This window comes from Mobula birostris, chromosome 26 (assembly GCF_030028105.1).
Source record: "Mobula birostris isolate sMobBir1 chromosome 26, sMobBir1.hap1, whole genome shotgun sequence".
Classification (NCBI taxonomy): domain Eukaryota; kingdom Metazoa; phylum Chordata; class Chondrichthyes; order Myliobatiformes; family Myliobatidae; genus Mobula; species Mobula birostris.
This window is the reverse complement of record NC_092395.1, coordinates 37,693,222-37,709,532: the sequence shown is the minus strand read 5'-3', so window position 1 is coordinate 37,709,532 and position 16,311 is coordinate 37,693,222. Positions and strand designations below refer to the sequence as shown.

At 39.1% G+C, this 16,311-nt stretch overlaps 2 protein-coding genes across 4 annotated transcripts in view; one reads left to right on the top strand and one right to left on the bottom strand.

Moving 5' to 3' along the window:
* Positions 1-410, top strand: part of mpnd (MPN domain containing) — an 82,886-nt gene extending 82,476 nt beyond the window's left edge. Inside the window, exon 14 of the transcript XR_011883272.1 lies at positions 392-410. The gene's annotated coding sequence lies outside the window, so the exon portion shown is untranslated. The remainder of the gene's footprint in view (positions 1-391) is intronic.
* The window catches only part of LOC140188313 (endophilin-A2-like), a 144,644-nt gene that overhangs the window by 36,291 nt on the left and 92,042 nt on the right, over positions 1-16,311 (bottom strand). For all 3 annotated transcript variants that reach the window (XM_072244430.1, XM_072244431.1, XM_072244432.1), the window contains exons 6-7: positions 12,159-12,317; positions 9,463-9,566 (exon numbers count right to left, since the gene is read on the bottom strand). In XM_072244430.1, coding sequence (XP_072100531.1) covers positions 9,463-9,566; positions 12,159-12,317 — 263 coding nt within the window. The remainder of the gene's footprint in view (positions 1-9,462; positions 9,567-12,158; positions 12,318-16,311) is intronic.

Here is a 16,311-nt window from a genome sequence, read left to right as displayed (position 1 = left end):
GTAAACTATAAATCGGCCTCCACAGACGCTGCCTGACTCATTGAGTTCCTCCAGTAGTTTGTTTTTGGCTTAAGTGCAATGTATCCAGTTTTGCTGACAATGCTAAGCTTGACAGCCATATGAGCAATGAAGAGATACAGAAAGGCACAGGGAGAACTCTGACAGACTAAGTGGGCAACAATATGACAAATGGAATATAATGTGAAAAAAAAGGTGTGAAATCATCAAAAGTTGTCAGTACTTATTAAAAGGTGAGATTAAAAATTGCTTTTGCAGAGGGTCTTGGGTTGATATTCAGATTCAGTGGGCAATTGGGAAGTCAAATGCTGTATTACTCTTTATTGTAAATAAATGTGATGTAACAACTAAGAACTTCTTGATCTAATTACAGAGCCCTAGTGAGACCTTCCTATCTAAGGATACAATTATGACAACAAAGTGCAAAAGTAGTTCACTGGATTGAGTCCTGAAATGGCATGCTCGACACAAGGTGAACAGGCATACAGACTGGTGTCAAAATGCAAATCTCAATAATGCAAAGGTAAATCTCAAATTTGTAATTTTTCATCAAGTCACAATAAAGAAAGTATATGAATATAATCAGGAGTACAATATTTGGCCCCTTCCACTATTTAAGTAAGATTATCTCAACATCACTTTCCTACATTAACCCAATACTGGGTATTTTATTTTATTTTAGAAAACGGGAGATGATATAATTGAAATGCACAATATTTTCAGAGTTTGACAATGTGGATTTAGGGTTGAAGTTTTCTCCCACTGTTGTGTCTAAAACCTGAAGTCAGCTTCAAACTAAGAAGCTGGCCATTCAGTTCAAATGAGAAAAAAAAATCATTCAGGAAATGTGGAAACATTGGAATTTAATGAAAACAGTAGAGGTTCAGTTGCTGAGCATCTTCAAGATCAACAGATTTTTAGATATCACTAGACAACGGGGTGACCCGTTGGGACACCCTTTGAGAGAAGGGTATTGCAGTCTGATGTGACCAGAATGAACATTAAATTTTCCTGAATGCTACTGGTATTGCTTTGCTTTGGAAATTGAAGTAGAAAACCTCAGTTTATTAAAGAAGAATGATGCGTAGCTCCTCCTCATTTAACGAAGGACACTTTTGATGGCATCATTTCTGGTTTATCTGCCACCCTTGTGCCTCTCGTTGTCATTCTGGAGACGTGCAGTCCTTTCATTCCCCTGTCTCTTAATCTCTTCAGTTTGTTCTTTGTCTCTGATCCTAGAGACGTGCACTTCTCAGCTCCTTTGTCTCTTCCTCTCTCTCCTCCTTCTGTGCCTGTTTTTGTCATTCTGGAGACATGCAGCCCTTTCATCCCCCCGTCTCTTCATCTCTTCCGCTGTTTGTTGTTTGCCTCTGATCCTGGAGACGTGCATGCCTCTTCTCCTCTGTCTCTTCTTCTCTCATCTTTTTTTGTTCTGACTCTTTGATCCTGGAGTCATGCGGCCCTGGCCTCATCCGATTCTTGCTCTCTCCCTCTCCTTGCCGCTTCCCAAAGACGTTTGGCGTCATCTCTTGACGATAAAGTCCCCCTTCCCTTTCCACGCAGCATAATTAGGCTGACCATTTGTTTTTCACCCTATTGCTGGATGGCAGCTAGATCAGTCCCAATCCTGCGCATGCTGATGGCGATTAGCAGAATGTGACCCCTCGAAATAGAGCTGCCCTGCTCTTTTACTCCGGTAGGTGTCGCTGTCGAGGCTGGCCGTGCGCATGCATCGGGCTGTCGCGTCACGATTTCTATGATGGCAGATCGGCTCTCGGGTGAAAGCGAGCTTGTTGATTTTGGCGAATGAACAATTTTATACGAATATTTAACCCTGAACTTTGCCTGCATTCTGTAAGTTAGCGCATTTTAATTTAATTTAGCCAAAAAAAGTGCCGCTGTAATGCACAGTTTGCGCTAATTGGAAGTCACAAACAGACAGACAGAGCATGAGTGTTTTGATAGTATATAGATAGATGATTTTATTTCTTATGTTCTCACCTTTTTATAAACCACATGAACCAAAACAGCAAAGTTAGCTTTCATTTCTTCTGACAGGAATGAAAATTCTAAACTCTATGGAATTCAGTCTACATTAAGATACAACTAGTTTCAGTACAAAAACTATCACATTTCCACATTTTCACCAGCTTGTTTAAAAATTGCAAAGGAAATCTTATAACAATGTATTTTCTATGAGAATGAAATATTTCCTATACAAGTTAGCTAATACTTTAATAGTGGTTATATCAATTTGGTTTCTTGTGGAAAATTTATCACAGAACATGATCAACATTTACATTACTTTAATTTTTAAAAGTTCCAAGGTCTAAATGTAAAAGTACATATAATCAATAGAAACTTGAATTCTACAGGCTTGATTAATGAAGCTCAATAACAAAGTGCCAATTCAAATTAGAGTAATTTTCAGACCTCAGTCACAATTGAACTATTTTTAATATGAAGGTACCTACACTACAGTGATGTCAAGTTGACTCAAACTCTAAGTTAGCGGTCCCCAACCACTGGGCTGCGGACCGGTACCGGGTCGCAGAGCATGTGCTACCGGGCCGTGAGGAAACGATATGATTTGGCGATATGAGTCAGCTGCACTTTTCCTCATTCCCTGTCGCGCCCACTGTTGAGCTTGAATGCACGCGAGGTCATTACCCGCGCGTCATCCATGTCAGCACGGGAAGAAGGTCAACTCCTCGAGCTTGCAAATGACAGCGGGCTGAAATGTTTGACATAACATCTCTGCCAGTATTCCAGATCAAAGTGAAGGCCATCCTGAGATAGCCATGAAAGCACTGAAAACGTTGCTTCCATTTCCAACATATCTCTGCAATGAATGTAACGAAAACTAAATTGTGGAATAGACTGGACATAAGGAACCCCCTTCGAGTATCGCTGTCTGCCATCACCCCTCGATAGGACCGTCTTGTTGCAGGGAACAAGTGTTCAGCCCAGGGCTCCCATTGATTTAGCAATATTTGTGTGTTGCAATGATTTTATATGTTCACACGGGGAAAATATGTCCTGTGTGTTTAATATCCAAACGTTACTTAAAATGTTATGATGCTATTGACTTATAAGTGACTCGTATAACAATTACAGCATGGAAACAGGCCATCTTGGCCCTTCTAGTCCGTGCCGAACGCTACCCTCACCTAGTCCCACCGACCTGCACTCAGCCCATAGCCCTCCATTCCTTCCCTGTCCATATATCCATCCAATTTTTCTTTAAATGATAATATCGAACCTGCCTCTACCACTTCTACTGGAAGTTCATTCAACACTTACTTCAAGCTCCCCTGTCCTCCCCGATAATTGACTTATCTAATCTAATATTCATACGAGGAAAATATGCGCTGTGTTTTAATATTAAATCGGTTAGATAAACCCTTTTAGAAACGAAATGAGTGTACCAGCCACTTATCACCTATATTCCGGTCGTGATTAACACCACCCCCCAAACAGAATCACCAAAAACAATTTATAGGAAAAAAAAAAATCGGCCTGTACATGCATGCGCACTGGTGCCCGCGCAAGGCTTCATGGTCATTGTAGTCTTTCTCGGGGTAAACCCAACGTATTTGACTGCTACTCTTGTACGTTGGCAACCCTACCCGCTCCCCACCGCCGCCCCCGGGTCAGCCGGTCTGCAAGAATATTGTCAATATTAAACTGGTCCGCAGTGCAAAGAAGTTTGGGGACCCCTGCTGTAAGCAATATTAACAAGTGTAAATGATCTCACAATTTCGTGCCCCTCATGACACTAGCTTCTATTATAGCAGTTCACAGCAGATCACAATTCCAAAGATACTCAAGAGGCAATTGTGAGCATAAGCCTGTATCAGAATCAGATTTAATATCACTGGCATGAAATTTGTTGTATACATGGTGGTGTACTTGGGTTCATTATCCATTCAGAACTCTGATAGCGGAGAGGAAGAAGCTGTTCCTGAAATGTTGAGTGTGTGCCTTCAGACTCATACCTTCTCCTTGATGGTAGCAATGAGAAGAGGGCATATCCTTTTATATTGTTCAGTCCCCTGACTCAAAGTAGTCTTAAGTGCTCCTCTGCCTCCCTTCACCGTAACTTCTTGGTCCTCACGACTGGTGCTGCAGTCTTTAGTCTCCACCTGTACACCGGGAGTAGGAGTACAGCTAGGTGATTGGACTTTCCAAAGTGTGGGCGTGGGATGGCATGGTAAGTGTTTTTGATGGTGGAAGAACAGTGGTCAAGTGTGTTGGCTCCTCTGGTTCCACAGGTGATGTGTGTTGGTGGTAGTTATTCAGGGATGTCTTCAAGCTCTCCTGGTTGAAATTCCCCACAATGATAGGGAAGGCATCAGGGTGCGTTGTTTTATGACAGCTGATCATGGTGCTCAGCTCCTCCAGTGCCTTTCTGACATGGGCCAGAGTTGTAGTGTACACCATGACCAGGATGATGGCGGAAAACTCCTTCGGCAGATAAAATGGACAATGCTTCACCACTAGATATTCCAGGTCAGGTGAACAGGATTGAAACATACCACCATGTCTGTGCACACAATGAGTTGATCATGAAGCATACTCTTCTCCTCTATCTTTAAAAGACTGAGCTGTCTTGTCTTTGCAGTGTAGGTGAAGCCTTTGGGTTGCAGTGCTGCTTCCAAAATGGCAGGGGTGAGCCATATTTCCATGAAGCAAATACATACCAGTCCCTGATGTCTCTCTGCTACTGCAATCTTACTCTGAGATTTTAAATTTGTTTTTCCAGAGACAGTACATTCGCCAGCAGGATGGGATGGTCAGGAGTAGGGTCTAAAGGCTATGCATTTTAATTAAACCAACAGTCCTACATGTCTTTCTCTCTTCCTTTTTCTTAAAGGGGAATTGCACAACTGACATGAGTCTGCCAATTTTCAAGATCGATAGATTTTTAAATTGTCTTAAAATGATGGTGCTTATCAAAAGTACCTGTAACTGTGAACTTCAGCTGTCATAGTCCCAGATTGGAATCTTTGACGATTCCCATCGGAGATGCACGCAGAGTCACCACATTTTGGCACCATCTTGTATTGCAAAATTGATACTAGGCTCTTTGTTCACTTTTGGTTTCATAACCAACCTGACCTTACCCTAACCAGTCATTCGTATATTTGCAAATGTCATCCTATAATGATCAGATCAAGGAACTCTTAGTTTACAATGGAAATTGAATTGTGTTGGACTTTCTGTGGTATGTTCCACTAAGAATCTAAACAAAATTGTAGAACTGTACTGCCGTGACTTGTAAAACAGCTTCTTTTCTAACTATTTTTCCATTTTGTTATTTGGTTTTTCAAGGAAAAATTTTGTTCTTAGCTAATTTGCTTCCTCAGAAATTAAGGTGTATAATAAATCCCAAGTTACAGAATTACAGCTGTATTCATATATTTATAATATTGCACATTGCATGCATGGAAAAGAATCACCAACTCAAAATGCTAATGTCTGGAACAACTTACATCCACTTGGAGGTAGGTGATGGCTCATTTCAACAAAAAGACAGAATATTTACTTGGTATGGTTGCAAACTGTTAACATTTCAAGATGCCATTGTTAATTTATTAGTGATTGGAAACCAAATAAAATGTATGAAAGAAATAAAAGCAGTGTAGAATAAGGAGAGCCAGGAATGTGAGAGGAAAGAAAGTTAATAAACCTAAAAGAACAGAAAAGTATTTGACAAGTTTATTATGACATGAGAAATCACTGTCAACTGACAAGAACAACAATTGTATCACAGACAATAAGAGATCTTCCTACTTAGTTGGGAGAGAATACTAAGCTACACTGGCTGAACAAAGTTAGTCATTCACTGAAGTGCATACATTGGTGCCAGACATGCTTGATCCAACCTATTGCCCACACTTAGGTTGCATGAACCCTGGCTGCACTAATCCCTTGCAGCTATGTGGCTTCCAGTGACCTGGAGGTCACAGTTCCACGACTGTCCTATGAGTGGAATAGACTCCAAGTAGTGACAAGGCCTTCAAGCAGTGATATCCAAGATCCACATTTTTCACATGTCAAAGGTCTGTTTCAGTGCCAATGAATGTCTCTGATTATCAGCTCATTCTCTACCTCCACAAAGTTACAGAAATGCAGAACATGCTGATGTGCACACGACAATTGATCCACAATTCACTATAATATTGCCAACCATTATCAGAAAGCAGCCCACTACAGAATACTAGAAAATAATGTTGAAAATACAGCTTTCACAAACATTCAATTCAAAACTAGTTATGAACTACCAAAATGGCGAATATTGTATGTAGTATTGAAATCCATCAAGAAAAATAAATGCATACAAAGATTATTAATAAACATTCTGAACAGTCAGCAGGGAGGTGCCTGGAATATGAAAATACATGCAAGTAAATGCAACTTTTTCTGTTTAGAAAAATTAAATTAAATTTCAAGACAACGTGCATGATTTGAATTCTGCGACATAGCTGATAGCCATTCCCAGTTGATAAAGAATCCAAACAAGAGGTCATAGATAGAAGCTTAAAAGTATAAGATTTATAAATGAGAAGGTTGACCAATCATTAGGAGAGAAAAATCATGGCAGATTTTGTAAGTAATGCTCAACTATGGCCTAAAAAAGTCATTCCAGAAAGATCTAGCGATGAATGCATTTATATTCTTAACATTAATTTAAATTTTATCAGTCACAGAGGATCTCTGATGTCCAGCAACAATGTCATCAAATAGGCTGAGTACTCGGACATCAATAAGTAAGTCTAATACAGCAAAAGGTTCAGCTCTTAAAATGTTTTACAGAATACCAATTAAAGGCCATCACATATAATTGTAGATTTTCATGAATTAAATTTCACACCTAAATTTACTTTCTCAAAGGTTACAGATGTTCAGTAGTAGTCATGGCTTAATATAGCATCATAGTTCCACCTCATTAAACAGGACTTTATTATCATGACTTTTACATTGAAAGTGGCACATAAAATGTTGACAATCTTGTTAAATCAGTGATTTTACTGGTGTGAACATCAACATTTAACCTGTAGAGGAGCAGGGCATTATCAGCAATAAACTCTGGATTTTGCTTTCAACTCCAGTTTTACACTGTCGATAGTGAACAATAATAGTTTTGCCAATGGATCTACAAGAACTGGGCCAATCTTAATATTCAAATTTGATTGACATGTTGTCAGAAAATTAGAAGCATATAGAAATGGGCCAGTAAATGAGAGCATTAGCTAGCATAGAGCAAGAAAGTCAAATCTCATCAATATTTGTTGAGTAGTAACATTCGTGGGGAGAAAAAATACAAGTTGAACCACTTAGGAAGAGAGTCAGATTTTTTTTTAAAGCATGACAGAATGAACATTATTGGTGTTCAATGCTTCCTATCCTGGTACATGAAACATTGCAAGTTAGCAGGCAGATCAGGAAGACAATTAGAAAGACAAACATTTTATTGGCCTTGAATGTAGAAGAATTTCAGTAGAAGAATATTGACGTATTGTTCTAATTGAATAAAGCCTTTGTAAGAGCTCACTGGAAAACTGATCTGACTCTTCCTACCAAAGGAAGGATAATCTTGTAATAGTGGAAGTGAGGTGAAGGTTCACCACTGAGATGGAGGGTTTATCATTGGAAGAGAGATTATGCAGCTTGGGCCTATACCCTTTAATGAATGAGAGATAAGCTTACTGAAACAATTAAATCTTCATGGGTTTCACTGGATAGATGCAGAGTTACTTCCCAATTGGCTCATGTGTCCAGAGAAAAGGTTGACAATTCAAAACAAGGTTTTGGCCATTAAAGAATTCCTTAAATCCAAAGGATAGGGAATCATTTAAATTTTCTTTGCAAGGAATTTGTGAAGATCCAGACCCACATGCATATTCAAGGCATGTATTAATCATTTTCAGAGATACGGAGATCATGAAAGAAAGTGACATTGAGATAAAGGATCAGCCATGATTTTCTTGAATGGTGGAAGAGACAGACAAATTATTTTGCTTCTATTTCTTATATTTTGTTATGATTAGAAAGTTATAGTCTTTCGATTTCTTTGTGTAGTTCTGGATGCTCTAAACACTTCCAAAATGTGATTTTTAACAAATTTCCCACTTTTGATTGTATAATTTCTGGGCAAAAAGTTTTGAAATTCTCAAGTAGCTTTGAGCTGAATCCCATCTAGTCCATCATTCTTTAAAAGCACATTATCTTCATACATCAATTCCATATCCTCCATTTCCTTTAGTATTCCAAAACATAATAAATGCTACTTTATTTTCCATAATGTAAGGATGACTACCATCAGGAAGTAGAGAATTCCATAGATTCAGAAGCTTCTATGTGTAAACCTGTTCATACCTCATGTAAATAGCTAACCACTTATTCCAAAACTGGATTATTTTTCTGGACTCTTTCGCCAGTGGAAACATCCTCCAAGTATTTACCTTCAGGTATCCTAAGGATCCAAAACACTTCACTACGATCATTCTTCAGAGTTTTAATACACTCAGCTCCTCAGGTTGTGGGAAGGGAATGCCAAAAATCTGACTTCTTTCACATACTTAGGTATATAAGATGATGAGAGGCATTGATCGTGTGGATAGTCAGAGGATTTTTCCTAGGGCTGAAATGGTCAACACGATAGGGCACAGTTTTAAGGTGCCTGGAAGTAGGTACAGAGGGGATGTCAGGGGTAGGTTGTTGTTTTTAAAAATTATACGCAGAGAGTGGTGAGTGCATGGAATGGGCTACCAACGACTGTGGTGGAGGCAGATACGACAGGGTCTTTCAAGAGACTCCTGGATAGGTACATGGACCTTAGAAAAATAGAGGGCTATGGGTACCCTAGGTAATTTCTAAATTAAGTACATGTTCAGCACAGCACTGTGGGCCGAAGGGCCTGTATCGTGCTGTAGGTTTTCTACGTTACTTTCATCAGAAACAACAGGAAAATAGATATCATAATTTTGACTTACTTGACTGCTAGGATAAGTATCTTATCCTGGGGTATGAAATGACACTTTAGTAACACACTTTGCCTTGCTCAAGACCATCAAGTATTCTTTCTACCTTCCATAAGTGAATTTGCCCAAAATATTTAATTGTCTATAACACACTTTGCAGGTTCTGCAGTTATGAAATGTGCAACACATTCTTAATACACACTTTGTTCCTCAGCCACACATAATGATATTCACTGACATTAATCCAATAAACTTTACAAATCTACTCTGCCTCCTCCAATCTGAGTGATTCTGAGAGGTATTGCCAATAATTACAGTAATGACTTGTGTTAATACACATTGTTTTTTAGGCAAACTGTTTTAAATGTGATCTGTAAAGTGCTGGAGCCCAAGCATGTGTTAGTTAACATCATTTTCATTTCACAATTGGGAATGAGGGCAAATAAATCTGTCTTACCTCTCCTTTAACTTATCAGAGAGCTCTTCCAAAATTTGTACAGCTTGTCTATGATAATCCAGCTGTGCCTCCACCAGGGCTGACATTTGGCTCACCTGCTCGATCTGCAAAATAATTTTCCTCGTTTAGGTTATTGGAAGTAGATATAAATTGCCAACACCCAAATATCATAAATGACTTCGTTCTCCCATAATGTAGGTGACTCCAATCATAATGGGGGCATAATGTGTAATAACATTTATTGAACAAGGATGAAACATGCATCCAGTTTGTAACATTTATTTTTATTTCTAATAAACCTTTCTTCTTTAGAATTGGTTCAGAATCAACGAAAATGTCTAAGGACCAGATTTATCAGGACCAGGAAACCACATGGGAATCAATTTAAAACTACCTCAGGGGATAATATGACTAACCAGACACAGTGCTTACCCTATCTCATTCAAAATAAATCTATGAAAGTTTATATAGCCCAACTTTATATAATCTTAATGCACCAATGACATGCAAAAATTCTTCATTGCAATTGTTTGTATTAAACATCACAATGATGATCTATCTGCCAATTTAAAATGCTGTTAAAGGAATGATGTTATTGCCCTAGCTTCATCAAACCACACCCCCCCCCACCATGTTAATCCATCAAATTACAAAAAAAGTGTGGGTTTGTCCCAGGCAGATCTTGCTAATACATGAAGGCTGGAATAACACCAACATGATAACCACCGCAGTCTTAAATAGTTCATTGAGTCGGTTATTTTGGTACAAGTCTCTACATTGTACACACTAGCTCCTGATGCAGGGTTTTGACCCGAAATGACAGCAATTCCTTTCCTCCCATTCGTGCTGCTCAACCTGTTGGATTCCTATAGTGGGTTGCTTGTTGCCCTACATTATAAATTCATCAGATTATGAATTAACATACAAAAGGACAAAGGTAAATTCATATGGAGGTGGCAGGAACATTGTGGGAAGGTGGCTAGAGTAGATGGAATTTAATTCAGTGACACAATTTCAAAGATACAGATTAAGTATTTTTCAATTTCCAGGGGGACAACCCCCATTTTGGAAGTGGTCCATTCTCAGAACTTCAAATATTTATCGTCACTTGGCTAAATTCATAGTTGAAATTGGTGGGCAAAGCATCATTTGGCATTGATTATAGTGAATAATTTGACGAAGATATGGAATTTATTGTTGAGGGTACACAAAATCTTTTGCTCTAAATCAATACTTTACACCTACGACTGTGTAGCTAAGTACAGCTCCAACACCATATACAACTTTGCTGGTAACACCACTGTTGTGGGCTGCATCGAATGTGGTGATGAATCAGGAGGAAGATTGAAAAATTAGCTGAGTTATAACAACCTCTCACTCAATGTTAATAAGACCATGGAACTGATTGTGGACTTCAGAAGAGGGAAACCAGAGGTCCATGAGCCAGTAATTATCTGAAGGTCAGAGATGAGAGGGTCAGTAACTTTAAATTCCTGGATGTCACTATCTCAGAGGACCAGTCCTGGACACATCTGCAAAGAAAGCACAGCAGTGCCTCTACTTCCTCAGGAGTCTGCGGAAATGTGATATGTCATCAAAATCCTTAGCAAACTTCTACAGATGTGTGGTGAAAAGTGTACTGACTGACTGCATTACAGCCTGGTATGGGAACACCAATGCTATTTAGTGGAAAATCCTACAAAAGGTTGCGGATTCTGCCCAGTATATCATGGGTAAACCCCTCCCAACCACTGAGCACATCTCCAAGAAATGTTGCCGTAGGAAAGCAGCATCCATTATCAAATTTTCACCAGCTAGGTCATGTTCTTTTCTCACTGTTGCCAACAGGTAGAAGGTACAGGTGCCTCAGGACTCGCACCAGCAGTTTCAAGAACAGTTACTAGCCCCCAACCATCAGGCTGTTGAACAAACGAAGATAACAACACACATTTAAGGATTTCATGCTCGTAATTTCATCTGTTACTTCATGCTCGTTATTTATTGCTATTAATTTATTGATCCTGTTTACAGTTACTCTATAGATTTGCGATGTATGCCCGCAGAAAAAAATCTCATGTACTCCGATAATAAATTTTACTTTGAACTTTGAAGTTAAATTCAAACAAATCTTCAGACAGTTACTGCGATGCATTGCTCACTTTACATTATTTGCATTGGATAATCACATTTAAGGCACTTGCTTAACACTTCAAACAACCCAGAAACAAAATGTTTAGGAGGTGCAAATGCCACATTTAATACCTATGACAAGGAAATTAGGGAGGGCGCACTTTTACCCACAATATGGCAGTATATTGTGCTTCAATCAGAAGTAATCTTGCTAAGATCAATCTGTTAACCAAAAACAGAGTGTTGGTAAATTCTTTGACCAAGAGCATCAGAATTGAATTTGATATGCTCCCTTGTTGAAATTTATGCAGATATAATCTACTGCATATGTTGGAGATTATGATCTGGAACAGGAACACAACTTCATGCTACTATTTTTCCATTTAGTCAAGAAATACTTTTATTAAACTATCAGGCGACTTCCAACTAAAAACTCAAGTGAACTAAGATCTGAATCACAACATATTATCTTATTTCTTATTAAAGCGATATACTTTACTCCAAAATCAATGTAAACATATAGAAAAATGAAAATAGGCAAATGGATCTTTAGAAAGCATTCTTACATCAGTTTCTAAAAGGTTGTACATGCTAGTTTCTGCAACATCTTTGGATTCATCAAATTTTTCCAAAGCTTGTCTAATCTCCTCCTCCGGTATTTTACCCTGTCGTTTCTTCTTGTAGTCGTAGTCCAGGCGACGACCTTCAAGTTTCTTCAAATGATGCTGAAATGTTAACAATTAAGAATTATTGCACATTATATACTTGCATTTACATTTTACTTTTTTTCTTTTATGCTTCCCTAACATAGTCCTCAAAAACACTGTCCACAATAATTTGTAACAAAAATCCATTGTCAGCAGTCTACCAGATCCTTAAGTGACAAAATCAGGACAACTGGTAACATCAGATTGGAAGGACTTCTCTGTATACTTTCTAGCATGGAATCATAAATTAATATTCAGAAGATTTTTTATTTTATTCCTGAAGTGCAGAGGCTAATTGCTACACTCCAAATATTTGTCCTCTACAGAATAAATGTGTCATATTTCACAGGAAAAAGTAAGTTTGCTTTTAACAACAAAATCAGGAATTAAAAGAATCTAATCACAAACAAGGGAAAATCTGCAGATGCTGGAAATCCAAGTAACACAGACAAAATGCTGGAGGAACTCAGCAGACCAGGTAGTATCTATGGAAAAGAGTACAGTCGACGTTCGGAGTGAAATGAACTTTTTTAAGTTTAAGTTCCAGTTTATTGTCATTTGATTGTATAGTGTTCATCTATCGTCAACGTCAATGAGGACCTCGACACCATTACAATGGTGTACAGACTAGCGCGTGATTTGGATTTAAGTGAGGGAGAGTTGCGCAATATCAGCCTCACTCTCTCTTGCCAATTCCCATCTGGATCCAATGGCAAGATAGAGTCGAGGCGGCTGGAGATGGGACTAGGCGCAGTGGATGGCCAGGACGTCTTCTGTGTCTAGTCCTGCTCTACACGTTCCACAACACTTGCAGAGACCGCCTTCTTGACCGTTGGACCTTCCATTGGTCTCGTCCGCTCATTCCGCCGGAGTCTGTCTTCAATTTGGTTTGATTGTACACCTCCAAATGAAACAACATTCCTCCAGACCAAGGTGCACAATACTATATATACAGTAACTCACACACAACACTGTAATATTACCATGAATAAATTAACAAATAATAAAATATATTCCAGAAGACTAACACTTAACATAAGGCGCATTTACAAAACAAGTTAAAAAGTAAACAGTACAACGCTACTGGCACTTCTTAAATGATGAGACCTGGGTGGTGACAGGGAGTTTGGTAGACTCATAGCTGGGGGCGTGGTGAAGCTGTTTCTCATTCTAACAGTCCTTGTCCTAATGGACAGTACCTCCTGTCTGATGCGAGGGAGTCAGAGATTGCGGGATGGATGGGAGGGATCCTTGATAATGCCGAGGGCCCTGTATATACAGTGCTCCTGATAAGTACAGGTGTCCCCCGCTTTTCGAACGTTCGCTTTACGACACCTTGCTGTTATGAAAGACCTACATTAGTTACCTGATTTCGCTAACAGAAGGTGTTTTCACTGTTACGAAAAAAGGCAGCAGCGAAGCTCCTCCTCCGGAACTGCATTCTAGCCGGCATTGCTTAAACACGTGTGTGTGAGCATCTGTACTTTATGTCAATTTATTTTGAGCATCCGTTAGCAAGATGAGTTCTAAGGTATTGGAAAAGCCTAATAGAGCTCATAAGGGTGTTACACTTAGCATAAAACTAGACATAATTAAGCCATTCAATCGTGGTGAACAAGTAAGGACAAAGTGACTTTGGCTTGTGAAGGTTGACGAAGATGATGTTGAAGAGGTTTTGGCATTCCATGACCAAGAACTGATAGCTGAAGAGCTGATGCAATTGGAAGAGGAAAGGATAACATTCAAAACCGAATGCAGTAGCGAACAGACCGAAAGTGAAGTCTTCCAGGAGCTGAATGTGAAGCAACTGCGTTAGATTTTCGCTGCAATTGACAACAATGATTGCAGAAAAGTACGACTTTAATTTTGAAAGGGTACGTAGGTTTAGGGCATATTTGCAGGATAGTTTGAGTGCTTACAAAGAACTGTATGATAGAAAAATGTGCAAGGCTAAGCAGTCAAGCATACTGTCGTTTTTCAAGCCTTCCATATCAGCCACAGCAGACGACGAACCTCGACCTTCGACATCGAGGCAGGCAGACATGGAATAAGATGACCTACCTGCCCTGATGGAAACAGACGATGATGAGATGACACCCCAACCTCCGATGACCCAGCCTAACACACCAGTGTGCTCACTGTCTTCCCGATTCCAGTAAGTGATAATACACTGTACATACGTTATTTCTACTTTATACAGGCTGTGTATTTTTGTGTTATTTGGTATGATTTGGCAGCTTCATAACTTAAACGTTACTGGAGACAGTCTTCCTGCCGAGAGCGCTTGCACCGAGTGTTTTTGCCAAGAGCGCTTGCATGAGATTTTTGCTGCACTAGACAATGCTTCAATGATTGCAGAAAAGTATTTCTACTTCATATAGGCTGTGTATTTATCATATCATTCCTGCTTTTACTATAATGTTACTGTTATTTTAGGTTTTATGTATTATTTGGCAAGATTTTGTAGGTTATTTTTTGTGTCTGGGAACACTCAAAAATTCTTCCCATATTAATAAATGGTAATTGCTTATTCACTTTACGACATTCCGGCTTACGAACCGTTTCATAGGAACGCTCTACCTTTGGATAGCGGGGGAAACCTGTATTTCAGATGGGTGGAAGAGAGATCCTGATGATCCTCTCAGTAGTCCTCACATTCTTTGTAGGGTCTTGTGGTCAGATACCTTAAAATTACAATTCCTGCACCACGTGGTGATACAGCTGGTCAGGACACTCTCAATGGTGCTCTGTAAAAATTGGTAAGAATGGGGGGTGGGGGGAGGGGGAGAAGCCTCACTACCATCAATTTTCAAACTGGTGCAGCCATAATCACAAACATTGCTTCAACCACTAAGGTATGCCAAAGTGACTTACTTTGACTTTATAAGTGAGATCAATACTGAACGATGATCAGCTAACGGGATGATTTAGTTTGTTATTTTGAAGTACTATGTTGGACACCTAGGCCAAAAAGTCAGTCAATGTGGACAACAGTTTAAAATGAATGCCAAGATCAAAATCCAAGCAGATCTTTTTAGGAACTGGATTTGTTATATATTAAAGCTTCCAGCAAGATAGCTAGAAAGAAATATAAAGACCATTGGAGTCATGTTCAGTCATGCTCCAACTTCACTTTGTGTTTATCAATTTCACGGTATTCAACTTCCTTTTTTCCAAGTCACCTTAAACCAATACAGGACGACATAAAAATCTCTCCTGAGCTTCTACAGAGCTAATCATTTCCCTTCTTTTGGACATAGTGTTCAAAAGTCTCAGTAGTATTTCAAGGCTCACTGTAACTCTGGTCAACGCCGTAGAGGTCAACGCTGCCTGTGGATCTCTGTGAGTAGAAGGAAGGTAAAAACATTCTAAGGAGGAAGATCTAGGCTGATAACTTCTAAGGCTAGAAAATTTGCTATCATTGTTTCTTTTATGAGTTTTGCACAGTTCCAGATTTCTGGATGAAGAAATTATGTTCAAAGTAAATTACATTCAGCTCATATTTTTTTTTAAAAGAACTTGGCATTATCACTTAGCCTTTGTGGATTCACTAGGCAGGCATTCAGTAATTCTGCAAAATAACCATAAGACATAGGAGAACGAAAAGGCCATTTGGCCTATCCAGTTCACCCCTCCATTCTATCATAGCTGATTTATCATCTCTCTCAACCCCATTCTCCTGCCTTTTCCCCGTTAACTTAAGACACACTTATTAATTAAGAACCTATTAACCTCTGCTTTCAACATACCCAATGACTTGGCTTCCACAGCCATTTGTGGCAATGAATTCAACAAATTCATCACCTTCTGGCTAAGGAAATTCCTCCTCACTTCTGTTCTAAAGGGACTGCCTTCCATTTGAAGGGTGAGCCCTTTGGTCCTAAACTCCCCAACTATAGGAAACATCTTCTACATGTCCACTCTATCTAGGCCTTTCAATATTTAATAGGTTTCAATAAGATCCCATCTTATAAAATATCTAATAATACTTTCTTTTGTTACTTTCAATTAA